Here is a 14797-nt window from a genome sequence, read left to right as displayed (position 1 = left end):
GTTGCAGTGACAGAAACGGTGACATTCCAGATAAAGTTTGAAAGGAGTAAAGCCTGTGTTAATGCTATTGAGTAGGCTAATATGGCCAAAGAAGATATTTTGTTTTATAAATAAATGTTCATTTAAAAGCAGCCCACGATCAGCGTGTTATGTTACTATTATCCCTTACGGCTCCAACGAGGTTTTCTTCCGTCCTCCACGCTGTGACAACTCACAAAAGACTATTTTTAGCCAAGCAGCACGGAGAGCCGCTTCAGAAACGTGCCGCGGCTGGCTCATAAACACAAGCACTGACTAGAGCGGCCGCGATCAGCTCCGGTAGCCGTGGAGCCGTAACGCGCCGCAGATGTGTGCAGTCAGGCGCAGATCAGCTCTAACGTCACACTGAATCTGCTGTTAAAAATGAACCATCCATTCATCATATCATCATGCAAAACATGCAGGACAAATAACGAATTTTTCATTGTTTCTCGAAACGTAATAGCATTTCCACACCGGCGATGACATGACTGTGGCGCCAAATCATTAAATTATGTCCCCACGCATCATGTACGTCGTCACGCGTTGACGTCATCAAATTGTGATCGGTTCTTGAGATCGGCCAAGTGTAGTGAGTACCGATGATTATCGGCCGATACCGATCTCCGGCCGATCGATCGGAGCATCCCTAGTAAAAACTAAATTAATTAACGATTACAATTAATTAATTAATTAATGCATGGGAAAATTAAACATTTTGAGCCATAATAACCCTGGTGTCAAATGGTATATGTTATATAATAGCCCCGCAGAGGCTTTGGAGGGTGACGTGTTTGTGGATGAAGAAGGTAGTGATGGTGAGGAGGACGAGGAGTTCTACCCCGATGACTGCCAGTGGGAACAGGAGGAAGAGCCAGTTAAACCTGGACCAACAGCAGTCATAACGGAAAAGGTGACATTGATGATTCATTTACAACTTTCTCATTGCTTTTATGCAAGTTTTGTGTACCTTTTCAGTGAAACTTTTTGACATCCTCTCTTTGCCTTATTAGGTGAATAAACAGACAAGTGTGGACGGTCTCCCGCATTCTGCTTCGGTCGTTCGGCCCAAGGAGCGGCGACATGATGTCCATCAGCAAAACCCTTTTATGCGAGGAAACACCATCATCCGGTCCAAGACATTTTCCCCTGGACCTCAGAGCCAGTATATCTGCAGGGTAAGAACACACATACACACACACAAATATATGAACATACTGATAGTGGTATTATAGCTCAGTTTTTTTTACCAATACCCACAATCATCACGTCACCAGATCAACCGCAGCGACAGTGACAGCTCCACCCTGTCTAAGAAATCTCCCTTCGTCCGGAATGCCTCAGAGAGACGCAGTGTTCGAATGAAGAAGGTAACATAAAATATTGACATTGACATCTACTCATTTGGGAAACAAATTGTACTATTTAAAATTTGCCATGAATTGCCATGCAAATATAAACCTTGTGTGTTCAGTTTGGTGTCTGATAGACCTCTCAGTCCTTTAATAGCTTAAAAAATGCTTTACATTCAGTTTGATCCTTCATGGCCTCTGCTAATCTTATGAAAACTCATTCGAAAGTAAATTACAACTCAATAAAAACGCTTCAACCATCCTCCATGAAAAAAATGTTTGGGGGCTCAAATATGAAAAACATGGGAGTGTCTGGGACCCCAATTATAAAAACTGTGTAGTTAATCTCAACTCCAAGTCAGGGTTAGAATCAAATTCCACTCAGGGATCCACTGAATCTTTCTTAGGAAACTGAAGGCATTTCACCAACCCTAAAGCCAAACGCTTTCCTTAGAAAGGGGAGTTAAAGCTTTTTAGCAGAAGTTTAATATTTAATACCTACATTTCTGTACTGACCTGAGGTCAGTGTTAATGAAGCACAGTCTCAGCGTGAGGAAATGGGTTTGCTGAGCACCTTTACAGGCCCTTAAATAGTCTAGAAAGGTCAGGTTTGCTCTCACTGTGCCTTAGGAGACACATTACTTTGAGTCTATTAAAGACACTAAGATGTTGAAAGTTTGCATTGATTTGCTTAATGAGGACAGTACAGAGAGCTTCAATGATTTATAGTACAGGCTTTAAAATCTCCTTAGTTATTTAAAAATGAAAATCGCATGTCCCAGTCTACAAAGGTAAGGTAAATGGTGTTAATCAAATGGCTATTGTTGCCAAGCAGTTTAAGATTTGAGATGAATGATACTGAATAGTTTTAATTTATATGTGCCAATATAACAATACCAATACAGTGGCCAGTGAATCTCTGGGAATGTCTAAGTTCAAAATCTAACCTAACCTGTAAATGAACAGAACGTTATAAGATTTTAAAGAAGAATTTTCATCACTGGTCACAGACGTTTGACTCCCCATATACAATACAGCAGTAAATAGCACAAGACACCTACATGACCCAAAAGAATCACTGATCGAGTTTTCTCCCCCACACAGCCACAGATGCAGGTCAAAGGTCTGGACGGGCTCCTGCGCACCTCTCTGGATCTGGAGCTGGACTTGCAGGTCACTCGCACACGGCACAGCCGACTGAACGAGGAACTGCGTGTGCTGCAGGAGCTAAAGGAGCAGTTAGAGAGCGCCCGGCAACAGGGCCAGCATGTCCTTCCCACATGGGTGCAGGAGGATGAGCGCTTTCGTCTGCTGCTCAAACATACAGAGAGACAGGTGAGTCCCACTAGATTTCATTAAAAGAACCAAAGACTTAAACTACTTCAGTCTGTGTGCACTGAATTTATTTAATACACGAGTTTCACAATTTGAGTTGAATTACTGAAATAAATGAACATTTCCACGACATTCTAATTTATTGAGATGCACCTGTAAGTCACAAATGGCCTGTCATCGGGCCCTCTTAAACAACATTCCTGCATCTGATTTTGTGTTGCCACTCTCTCTTTAGACCCATGAAGAGCAGCTACAGGAACAGAGGGTAGAGAAGATGATGCGAGCAGCAGCCAAGGATGTGCACAAGATTCGTGGACAGAGCCTCAAGGAGGTTCCTGGGGTCCAGTCCTTTAGGTGGGCGTCTGTTGCTACCCATCCAAACCACTGCTTTTGAACTGATCCTAAACATCGTCTTAAGCATAGGTTATTGGAGGAAGAAATAGCTCTGTTCCAAAATCTGAGCTGCAATGGTGTCTAATGGCTAACATAGGCAGCTACCTTCTAAGTCAGCACCTTAAACTCAAATGGAAGCTCATAAATGACTGATTTGGAGTATTCTACATAGGTAGCAGATAGAGTTTTGAATTTGCTAATGACGCGATACTCTAATGGACCCGTCACAGATTTGTGATGATGCGTTTCCGCTGTTATTTAAAAAAAGAATGTACATTTATAATACTATAGTACTGTTGTATTACCTTGGCATTAAATTACAGAACACTAGTTAATGCTGCTGCATGGGTGTTTCTAATAAAATGGCTAAGGGAGAGATTGCAAATTTGACATCTCTTTCGCTTTTGATCACCAGAATCAATCTCTTGATATTTTTTTCCTTCTTTTGGAAAATCACAAGAAACAATATTGTGCTTTCTTTTTTTTTTTTTGCGAATGGAAATGCAAAAATGAGATTTGTTGTCGTTTCCATTCACCACCATAGACTTCCCCAGCTATGATGATGACTTTGGCTTCCAAGAACTCCAGAAATATGAAAAGGGTCCATTAGCGTAAAAACACGACATGCACAAATATTGGGCATTGGGCATTTATGATTTACTTAATAGGACTGCTTTATATATCCAGCTTATTTTCCAATGCAAACGTTTTCTGTGAATGTGCGAGACTTTTAGGGAAAGGACCTGAAGGAAAACAAAGTGCAGTCAATGGTAAAACTATTTACGCTACAAATCAGTGATTTTGTAAATGCGATAATACATTAAAATAATATAGTAAACAATACTAGTTTGCTGTATAAAGCAGCATAACAAGCTTTGTACAGCTACAAAATAACTGGAAGCGAATGACACTGAAAGCCCTGCACATTCAGTTAAAAAAAATTAATAGCCATCACATCTGGAGTGCATCTTTAAAATTCTTGCTGGATAGGCAGCTCACTACGGTTTGGAACAGAGCTAATATTAAGTAATAACCCTTCCATTGTTTTTTTTCATTCATTCATTTTCAAGCTGTACTTATTGTCTGCTGTAATCTCTCATAGAGAGAAGATGGCCTTCTTCACCAGGGCAAAGATAAACATTCCTGACCTACCAGCTGATGACGTGTAGAAGATATCCATCTTAACTGCTGTTTCCATGGAGACAAAACTGACATCTGGCGGTATTAGGAAGAATGAAGAACGGTGTGACAGGAAAATGTATGTTGGGCAGGAAAAATGTAATTTTAAAACACTGGGTTTTAACTCTCAAAACTGAAATTGTATAGAGCCGTGTTTTTTTGTTTGTTTGTTTTTTTTAGATAGATTTATTTTTTAATTTCACCATGTTCTGTTACTAATAAGAGTATGTCCGTATCTGTACTAGGTATTTTACTGGTCATTCAAAAACACCAGTTCGTCTTTGAAACGAGCTCTGCTAATTGGGCAGAACTGCTTACTGTAACTCTTGAAGATGTGAATACAGATACTTTAGGGTACTACTTCTGTTCATAGCACAAGGGTTCAGGACAAAATGAATGGGCATAAATCCTGTTATTCCAGTCACGTCCCTCTAAAACAAGCACATCTGTCCACATTTATGTTCAACAGTTGTTGTTTTTTTTTGCTAATGTGTAAACGGTTACAGATGTTAGCAAGCATGAATCTAAAGCATGAGTTAATTAGACCTCTTAGTAGACTAAATTGATTGCTAACAGTTCTCCATGTTCGTTTTGTTAATTGCACATGCAAACAAGACACGTTAGTGCAAATGTTCGTAAAATGATGTAGAAACTGCACTTAGTTCCACAAACTCTCAGGTAGAATATCAGATAGTTCATGCACTTTAATAGAAAAAAGGCATCGATATAGAGAATTAAGCAAAAAAGCACATTGTGAACGCTAAGATCGTACTATCCCATATACTAGCTCTTGTTGCATCTTTGGAAAACTTTAAGCGTCTTTTTAGGTTATATTAACTTTCCAGTCTAGTTCCTACAGTGGCATGTTCTAATAGTGTTTCATTTCTACTGGTTTGGATCTCTTTTAATCTAAAACCCCCCCTCACAACCGGGGTCTAGTTTGCTCTAGACTACAAACTTGGCTTTGTATGTAACTAATAAGCTACTGAACACAAACGGTAGCATCATTTCATTTACATCAAAGCCAGTATCTTAACAAAACTTATTTTAATTGCTACCTACCAGTACTAGAAGAGTCTTTGGTGTGTTGAATCTCAAAAAATCTTATCATATTTCACTCCATAGGAAATTATATTTTGCATAAAATCAATAAAATTAATTGAAATGTAAGATTATTTTGATGAAAATCGAGCACATTTTGTCTAAATTCTTAATACTGTAATGTGAAGGAAAAACTCATTGCAGTGTCATATGCATTACTGTAATGAGAATTATTTTCTACTCGTTACAATTTTTTTTATGATGTAAAATTAAGTACTATCATAATGTATCGCAAATTTGTTCTTTGTTGTTTTATACAATAATGAGAAAAATGCCTTTCAGTAGACTAGTACCTGAAAATAATCCAATCAAATCAAAATCCTTATTGGCCATAAAAAAGGTGTCATTTTTTTGTAATTCCTAATTGTTCGTCTTTTGAATTTGGAGAAAAATATGACCTGGATAGTTTTTGTGAGATTGAACCATTTAAGAAGAACAGTGCGTATCATTGCTGCGGCAAGGAAACGTCAACACATCTTAAGGCACTGAAAGCTGTGAAGGCACGCAGTTTATAATTCCCAGCTCTCCCTGTAAACACTTAATAATGTATCGCACGCCACTGCAGAGATCCGTTTCTGTAACATTTGGAGACTCCTCATACGGAGGGAGTCACTGGTGATTTGCATTATGTAAATGAGCGCTCCATCCATGCTAATCTAAAATATTGATTTTCACTAAACTCTTCATCTACATGCAAGATGTTCAGTTAAATCCAATTTTTTTGTAAGTATCTTGATAATAGATGACTATGAATATTACTACCATGTCATTAAAACCCCTTTTGAACAATAGCTTTGCATCACAGGCCAAGATGTTAGTCTGAATGTAGCACTTTAAAAAAACAAACAAAAAAAAGCCCCAGTTGATGCGACCCTTTATTTGATACTGATTTACATTGTACATAATGTTGGCCTAATTTAACCAGTTATGAATGGTATTACCTGCCCAATTCCATGGATTTTGCTCACGTTTAAATGTTACGTGAAATCTCCAGTTGATCTACACCTTGTTAGGCTAAGATGCTCTTGACGTCTTTGTTTTGCATTCTCTCAGTTCCCCTGCTGGCATGCCTTCCCATGTAGAGTTATGTTCTTAATGAGATCCTCCTGTGCTTCAGTATGTTTTTTTTCCCTAAAGGAAATATTGAATGTACTGTCCTTGGTTCAACCTCAGATCAACTACTATGCCATAGTAATTGTAGTAGCAATATTTCTACTCTCATTATATTGCATAAATTTACCCGTATGGACTAAGCAGGCGATGATATGCTCCAAAATGATACCACAATGTTTGAAACTAGTGTGAAGTCTGGTACGGATGGTCCAGAAGCCCTCCTTCATCTGCAATGCACATATGCATATGGCCTAGTCTCTTGCTCCACCTAGTGGCAAACAGACAGTGAGTTGAACTTGTGCTATATAGCACTCTTGTTATGAAACCCTAATTTCTCCTCCATTGTGATTTTGCCTAAAATTGGTTTAGGGGATGGAGATTGTACATTTATTTTGATGGCGCCGCATTATAAACGACATCTAAGACCCAACCGAAATGCTGTCCCAAAGCTTTTAGCCAAATATCTAATTCAAATAGAAGCATCATATAGCTTTCACTTTAAAGCCATTGTACTCTGTTGTTTAACTTAGTTTATGAGAGTGCAAACATTTCTTTGACTTCTGTTTCTCTTCTTTAATGTGTTATTTCCGCAGATTAGACCCAGTTAAGACAGCACACTGCCAAACATAGAGTACATCCCAGCTTAGTTTGTTAAGCTGCTGCGTGATGCACATTTTTCTCACATTGGCATTTTTAATTAAAGTAGTTTTTTATTATTATTTTTACCAGAACTTTTCAGATTTACAGCTTTTACGAATTTACAGTTATTTGAATGTGAGAGAAACAACAGGTCCCCTTTAAATTTGTGCTGTTTACCTGGAAACACTACAGTTGATCTCATTCTGAGAGTACTCGAATAATTGACAATGTCTAATGTTTTCACTGGTCGTACAGTATCTACCGTTCACAGTATGTGTTGATTAGGTGCTCTTAACTATCAATTTTGAGGTTCATAAGGACATAATATTTGGCTTTTTTATTTGGACGCTTGGTCCAATCATGCATAAATCATGTAATACTTGCTCAAAATAATCACAAAGAAACAAAAAAATGCTGTCAGTATCTGATGCTGGTAGTCATGAATGATTCATTTGTTTATTGTTCACAGTAGGACTTTTATTTAGAAAAGTCTAAATTTTTTTAATTTAATTTTTTAAAAAGAAATCTTGTATTAATGATGGAAAAAGAACCTGATCTGATCACAGAGATGGTTGGAGAAGTACAGCTTGTATTTATTGCACTTTTGTGATTTGGGTGTGCTGTCTTTCTTTTCCTTGTGAGACTTCTGAAAGCTGTGAATTTTATCATCGACACTGTACTGTCAACCAGAATTGTAAATATATCACCAGCACAATACTATGTTTTGTAGTTTCACAACAAATATAAAAAAATCCTTTCTTCTAATCTGTATAATGTTTTTTTGTGTGTTTGTATGTGTACTGTCACATTCCTAATAATAGATTTACCTGTACAGAAATGTTTGAAGCCAAAATTTTCTTCTCATTCCAACTATTATGTGCAGTTACTTGCAGTAAAATATCAAAAAAGGCAAAATATGTGCCATTTTCAGCAAATGATTCCAATTATGCTATAAAAATGCTATCTATCTATCTATCTATCTATCTATCTATCTAATATACTAAGTAATTTAATAACACTAGGAGATATACTAAGTAATTTAATAACACTAGGTTGTGCGTTGTTTCCCCATTCTGCTCTACCAATGATTGAAAGGCTTTAGTTTTGGCGGGTGTTTTCCCACAATCCCGCAGGACCGGAAGCAGCGCGCTGTGTGTGTTTAGAGTCGCTGCTAGCTGTCCGGCTAGCACAGCGGCTTTACATCTACATTTAACGACTATATTCGTGCCAGGTATCTAGTCATTCTGAAAGTTTGCGTTTTGATATTTGTGTAGTATCGTTTCATAGTCTCGCCGTAATACAAATGTTGTCTGTTAATGTGTTTGGAGACAGCAGAGAAACATGCTAACGTTTTAAAGCTAATATCATCCCCCATCCAACAAATGTATGGTTAATTTACTTTTATATTACACGACCGACTTCTTATTTGAACAGTTAAGATGTTTAATCAAATTAGTTAATTGCCGTTTATATTGGAAATTCATTGGAAGATGCTCAGGTAGTCAATTATTAGAGTTGTGAATATTAAACTTATGTGGGTTAATATTCATGAACGTTTAGTTCATATTTATGGTTATTTTAGTATTTCCACGGCCATGAGGGTTACATTTGGAATAAATGCTTTTATAAACTCGAATCTAAGCTAATGAAAGCGTTGTGGTTGTTAATATAAAATTAATATTCAGCAGTATTTCATTAATATTCACCTGCTTTTGTCGTATTTCCACTATATAAGTGAATTTAAAATCCTTTCCCTGATAATAGACTCAAATTGAGTTTGCGAACATTGTCTATGTTATTAATATTCACCAGTCTTTCGTCAAAATGTATGTTCTTTTTAATATGTCAATGCTTATAAGAGTTAAATCCGAATAAAAGCCATGGTATTTTTGATTCAAACCTCATTCATCTAATTGCTCTTCCTGGCAGAGTTTCTTTTGCCTGTGAGAGCTTCAGAATCGCTGGGTTACTTGGTCAGTTCCTCAGCCTTCATCATCATCATGCCAGCCGCACTTGCAGATACCAGTCAGATTATCTGTGAGGTCTGGGCCAGCAATGTGGAGGAGGAGATGAGGAAGATACGACAGATCATTCAAAGTTACAACTACATTGCCATGGTGTGTGCGCCTATGTTGATGTTCCATTATGGTCTGCTATGGTCTAATGACATAAGAAATGTCCTATAATAATTTTAAAGTGACCATTCAAACAGCGTTATGGGTCAAATAGCACATCTACACTGCCGGTCAAGCATTTAGAATAATTAAGTTTTTTTTTTTTAAATATATTTTTGAAAGTAGTCTCTTATGCTTGCCAAGGCTGCGTTTATTTGATCAAAATACAGTAAAGAGGGTAATGGTGTGAAATATTTAAATAGGCTGTTTTCTGTTTTTAATATATTTTAAAATGTAATTTATTCCTGAGAAGTTTTCAGTAGCCATTACTGCATACTTCAGTGTAACATGATCTTTCAAAAATCATTTTAACAAGATGTTTAAATATCAACAAGATGCTTCAATATTTAAATAAAAATTTCCATGTTAAAGCTTTTGTGGAAACCATGATCTTTTTTTTTTTTTTGACATTAGTGACATTATAAATGCCTTTACTGTCACTTTTGATCAATTTAATGTGTTCTTGCAGAATAAGTTTTTTTTGTTTTTTTTAAACTTACCCCAGATCAGCATGGATGTTTTCTAAAGGATCATGTGACACTGAAGTAATCACAGGAATAAATGACTTTTAAAATTCATTAATATAGAAAATAATAATTTTTTCACAATATTACTGCTTTTACTGTATATTTTATATAAGTGATTCAACAAAAATATTAGCAAATTTAGCATATTTGTGCTTTGCACAGTGTTGATTTATACTTGGTTTGTTTGTTTTGTGTACGTCAGGACACTGAGTTCCCCGGTGTGGTGGTTCGTCCCATTGGAGAGTTCCGTAGTACTGTTGACTATCAGTACCAGCTCCTGAGGTGCAATGTGGACCTTTTAAAAATCATCCAGCTTGGCTTGACGTTTATGAATGAAGATGGAGACTACCCGCCTGGAACCACAACATGGCAGTTTAACTTCAAGTTCAATCTGACGTAGGTGTCCAGCATTACTTGCTTATCCTTTGCTTATGCCAGTATTTTTAGATTTAGCCTTAGCCAGTAATGATACTAGTAGTGATGGTGGGTGTTGTTTGGCCCCGTGTTTTGCAGAGAGGACATGTACTCCCAGGACTCCATAGATCTCCTTCAGAACTCTGGGCTACAGTTTAAAAAGCACGAGGAGGAGGGCATCGACACACTCTACTTCGCAGAGCTCCTCATGACATCAGGCCTTGTGCTTTGTGAAAATGTCAAGTGGCTCTCATTTCACAGGTAACAAATAGCACTTTTAAAATAAAAAAAAATCATTGCTGGGTCAAAGACTTCATACCCATTTTTTGTGCAGATCTATTAATTTATTAAACACGCAGTTTAATACATATAATGACTTTAATACACCCCTTCTATGATGTTTTTAATTTCTAAATTTTGTTATTTTTGGGCTAGAACTGCCCTGATATCCTAATAAAGATAAAAACCTCATTATGAAATTTAATATTTTTTGTTATTGTATTATGTTTGTTAATATTTAAAACCTTGCATATGCTAAATCGAAGTCATGTGGTGCACCAACTTGCAGAGAAAAAGAGAGGAAAATAATATATATGGGTCATTCTACAGAATTGGTCCAAAGTCAGAGTTGGAAATGTATTGGGAAAAAAAGTTTTTTTTTTTTTTCAAAAAATGTGTATGTATGCAAATTGTATAATATCCAAGGTACACATTTCTAGTAATTGTGCAGTTAATTCTCATATTGTATTTTCAGAAAGTTTTGGAATATTTGTCCTCTCCCCAAATTTGTCACTACTGAAAAACAGTAATAATAATTTAATTAGAATGTTTATATTGACCTATTGAGATTTTGCTTACATCTACATTGAAAACATTTAAATAAAATAGCAAAAAACAATATATTTACAAAGGTAAATCAATAAAAATTACTTTTATAACAATATTTCAAGTGTAATTTACAAGATTTGTTGTATTTTGAATTTAATTTTTCTATGTAAAAGGCAAAAAGTTGATCATACTGATTTCAAAGTTATGGATTCATTAGTCTGAATATACATTGAACCAAAAACTCATCATAACATCTTAGTTGATAATTCAGTATGCTTTATTTTTGACAAAACATCCCATGTTTCGTTAGTGACTGCACATTTTCGGTAGTGACAGTAATGCTTTTGTAGCGACCACATCACATTACAGAATTTCAACTTACATACTAAAATACAAAATATTGCATAACTGTGCTAAAATAGTTTATTTCCCCCAAATATGAGGATTGTGTGTTCTCTTTTGTCACGACCGAAACAATGATGACATGTTTCGGTCGTGACTGTTTCGGTAGTGACAATTTTATGGGATAACACCAAAAAAACTACAGACACTATATATAACTATAAAATAATAAATTTTTTTGAACTTCTCTTTTTAAAAGAATAAAAAAAATACTTTTAAAAACAACAATGGAAAAATTTAAATTTAGGGGTTAGGTTTTGGGACAGCCACCTCACAATGGAAAGTACCCAAAAAATAATGATTTTATATCAATTAAGCTTACTAATATTTTAAATATTATTGTGGGTTTCAATAGATAATAGAAGGATCTTAGTAAACATCTAAGATTTTAATACTTAAATGCTTTTTAAATGTGTTTTTTGATTGTGGGACAGCAGTTTGCACCAATTATGTAGAATGGCCCATATATATAATATATATATATCACAGATCAGATATCACTGATATCACAGAGAAGACCCCCTGTTAGTCTCGCTTAGCCAGACCTTCAGACTGACGGCTGAAGGTCTGGAATCCATGGCAGCTTTCATTGGCCAAGGCCCGCCCATGAGGCCGTTTGACCGACATGCCAAACAACCAATCACAGTTTGTTTCGTTCAGCGTCACGTTTCGGGGCGTCGAAATGTTGCCACAATAACAGACTGTGTAAGAGTGTAAAACTCGGACGTATTTTAAAGATTTTATGCCACGAACTTTAAATATTTCACATACTTTTGAATATCCAGCGTTTAGTTGATCCTGATAAGCGCTCGTTGTCACAGTTGTAAACACGACGGCTTTCTTTTTTCGTGAGGGGGTTTGGCGTCACGCCATCTTTTGTTTCCAGGCGGAACGTTATAGAACGTGACACACACGTCTCCCGGAAATCCTATATAATTCAACCAATCCGATGACGACTTCGAAACTCCTGAAGTGTTTCCACTTTTGTGTGCCATATGCATCAGACGTTCAGCCAGCGGTCTGTGGGCGTGACGTCTGAGGCCGAGACTAACCCCCTGTAGACTCATGGCAATGCCGAGCTTAATAAAGTCTATTAAAATATTACAATGATTTTAATGACGTCAATTTAAAGGTGCCTTCATATTAGTGAATGTTTGTAGAAATTTGTCATGCAAAAAGTCCATTGTCAACAGTGTAGTGATGTATGAAATGCTGCTGACGCGAAAGTCTTTCAAACTAGTAGAGTTGTAATGAAATTATTATTATTTTTTTTTTTTACAGAAACAAACTAAAAATGAACGTTTTTGTTTAGTCATCAATCGAAAATAAAGTTTAGGTTGTAAATTTGGACTCGGTATGATGTTCAGGGTGCCATTTTCAAAGGTGATAAATCATTCAAAGTCAAGCTCTTTGGCTGCTAGCTACCTAGAGTTGTAATGAAATTATTATTATTTTTTTTTTTTACAGAAACACAAACTAAAAATGAACATTTTTGTTTAGTCATAAATCGAAAATAAAGTTTAGGTTGTAAATTTGGACTCGGTATGATGTTCAGGGTGCCATTTTCAAAGGTGATAAATCATTCAAATTCAAGCTCTTTGGCTGCTAGCTACCTCTCAATATTTCGGTTGAACAATTTTTACAATTTGGGCATAATTTTTAGCCACAGGTAAGGGTCCACACTGCCGACATGTTTACCTGTTGTAGTTTATCCATCTTGCGTGCACGAAATCGACACAGACAGTCAAAACATGTCATTGACCATTAAATATTTATGCCCTTCAAACTATTTCGGCCAAAAACTGGTTTTGACAGTTGCTTTGGAAAATAAGTCGCTGCACATTTCAAATAAAATAAACATGACTTGTATTCCAGAAAATATGGTACATCTACTGTGTTCTAAATGTTTTTATGTACGTTCTCTGTTCTCACTAGTGGGTATGATTTTGGTTACCTGGTGAAGCTGCTCACAGATTCCCGGTTGCCAGAAGAGGAACATGAGTTCTTTCAGATCTTAAATCTTTTCTTCCCAGCAATTTATGACGTCAAATATCTTATGAAGAGCTGCAAAAACCTTAAGGTATGAAAAATACTCTAACCCGTGTTTACATGTATAGATGTTACTGTTATTGTTAATTTTTTTTGCTGTGTTTAGGGTGGACTTCAGGAGGTTGCAGACCAGCTGGAGCTAAAAAGGATCGGCAGGCAGCATCAGGCTGGCTCAGACTCGCTGCTCACTGGAATGGCTTTCTTCCGCATGAAAGAGGTTAATATTAGCCAAATGAGACTATAGCTGAATAATGAGGTTTTAGCTGATCAGTCCTAACCTTTATTCTGCTGTCCCGGTTTTTTTTTTTTCTTCAGTTGTTTTTTGAAGACAACATTGACGATGCAAAGTACTGTGGGCGGCTCTATGGCCTGGGATCCGGTTCTTCTCAAAGTCAGAATGGGATTTCCAACTCCTCGCAGGAGGAAACCAACAACAAGCACTGACCAAAATCTAGTGGATGACACACTTGTTTTAATCCCACCCAGCAGATATTGTTCTTTCCTGTTCTTTACAAAGATGATTTCAAATTACTCATGCATTCTTAAAGGGACATTGGGAAATGCAAACAAGCTAATCTCAGATTCTGTTCTGCTCTGTAGTCCATCATATTGCAACGTTCCAGGACTCCAGATGTGATCCTGTTTCTTCCATCAGCTGAAAATTGAACATTTTATCTTGTTTTACAGTATTAAAAACACCATTGTTTTAAGCATGGGACCAGCGCTTGTGTATCTTATGGCTTTCAAGACTCCAGGCATTTTAATATACTCAGTCCTTTTAGAAATGTTTTGATATTTTCTAGAAAGGCTCAAGATTTATTCATTACTGAGAAAAGAGGAAATGCCCTCTCACTATTGGTACACATGACTTTGTGGTTGTGTTTTTAAAATATGCCAGCATGTATGTATATTAAAATTGAAACTATCTTTAAGCATTTTTTCTGTAAGGAATACATTTTAGATCCAGGTTTGGGGCATCTTTGGGAACACGAGTCCACTGGTCCTATGTAACCGTTTTAAATGTGTTCGTCTCACAATCTTGACTGTTTGTGGTACGTGTTTTTATTGTATCTGTTGTTCGAGGCAGTTATGTATTAAAATGTTTTCTATCGCCACAATGGTCTCATGTCTACTTACAAGGCATGTGTTCTGAAATCTGAACCTTTGCTCCAGTTTTTAGTCAACATGAAGTGGAAATTTACTCTTCTACCCATCTTATGAATAATTCATCTGTGCATGTTTCTTTTGGGCTTTTTTTTTAGCTCATGATTTT

The 14797-nt window shown here is 36.5% G+C and overlaps 2 protein-coding genes across 2 annotated transcripts in view; both read left to right on the top strand.

The window, feature by feature from the left end:
- Positions 1 to 5389, top strand: part of LOC107732322 (protein KIBRA-like) — a 49945-nt gene extending 44556 nt beyond the window's left edge. The window contains exons 17-22 of the mRNA XM_016543606.1: positions 784 to 931; positions 1032 to 1196; positions 1296 to 1388; positions 2475 to 2705; positions 2941 to 3059; positions 4201 to 5389. Of these exons, the coding sequence (XP_016399092.1) occupies positions 784 to 931; positions 1032 to 1196; positions 1296 to 1388; positions 2475 to 2705; positions 2941 to 3059; positions 4201 to 4267 (823 nt within the window). The 3' untranslated portion in view covers positions 4268 to 5389. The remainder of the gene's footprint in view (positions 1 to 783; positions 932 to 1031; positions 1197 to 1295; positions 1389 to 2474; positions 2706 to 2940; positions 3060 to 4200) is intronic.
- A 2854-nt stretch (positions 5390 to 8243) lies between these two features.
- On the top strand, positions 8244 to 14776 carry cnot8 (CCR4-NOT transcription complex, subunit 8). Its single transcript, XM_016543637.1, has 7 exons — positions 8244 to 8361; positions 9060 to 9247; positions 10034 to 10227; positions 10345 to 10506; positions 13411 to 13555; positions 13631 to 13741; positions 13840 to 14776. The coding sequence occupies exons 2-7, from the start codon at positions 9131 to 9133 to the stop codon at positions 13966 to 13968; spliced, it is 858 nt and encodes a 285-aa protein (XP_016399123.1). The 5' UTR covers positions 8244 to 8361; positions 9060 to 9130; the 3' UTR covers positions 13969 to 14776.
- The last annotated feature ends 21 nt before the right edge of the window (positions 14777 to 14797 follow it).

Source organism: Sinocyclocheilus rhinocerous, unplaced genomic scaffold (genome assembly GCF_001515625.1).
Source record: "Sinocyclocheilus rhinocerous isolate Xijiao unplaced genomic scaffold, SAMN03320098_v1.1 scaffold249, whole genome shotgun sequence".
NCBI classification, from domain to species: Eukaryota; Metazoa; Chordata; class Actinopteri; order Cypriniformes; family Cyprinidae; genus Sinocyclocheilus; species Sinocyclocheilus rhinocerous.
This window is presented reverse-complemented; position numbering and strand designations above follow the sequence as displayed.

Bases quoted from the DNA above. Each gene is read 5' to 3' on its own strand.
- cnot8 (XM_016543637.1), top strand. From the start codon at position 9,131: ATGCCAGCCGCACTTGCAGATACCAGTCAGATTATCTGTGAGGTCTGG. The intron at 10,507-13,410 runs GTAACAAATAGC...TGTTCTCACTAG, and splicing joins AAGTGGCTCTCATTTCACAG to TGGGTATGATTTTGGTTACC. The intron at 13,556-13,630 runs GTATGAAAAATA...TGCTGTGTTTAG, and splicing joins AGAGCTGCAAAAACCTTAAG to GGTGGACTTCAGGAGGTTGC.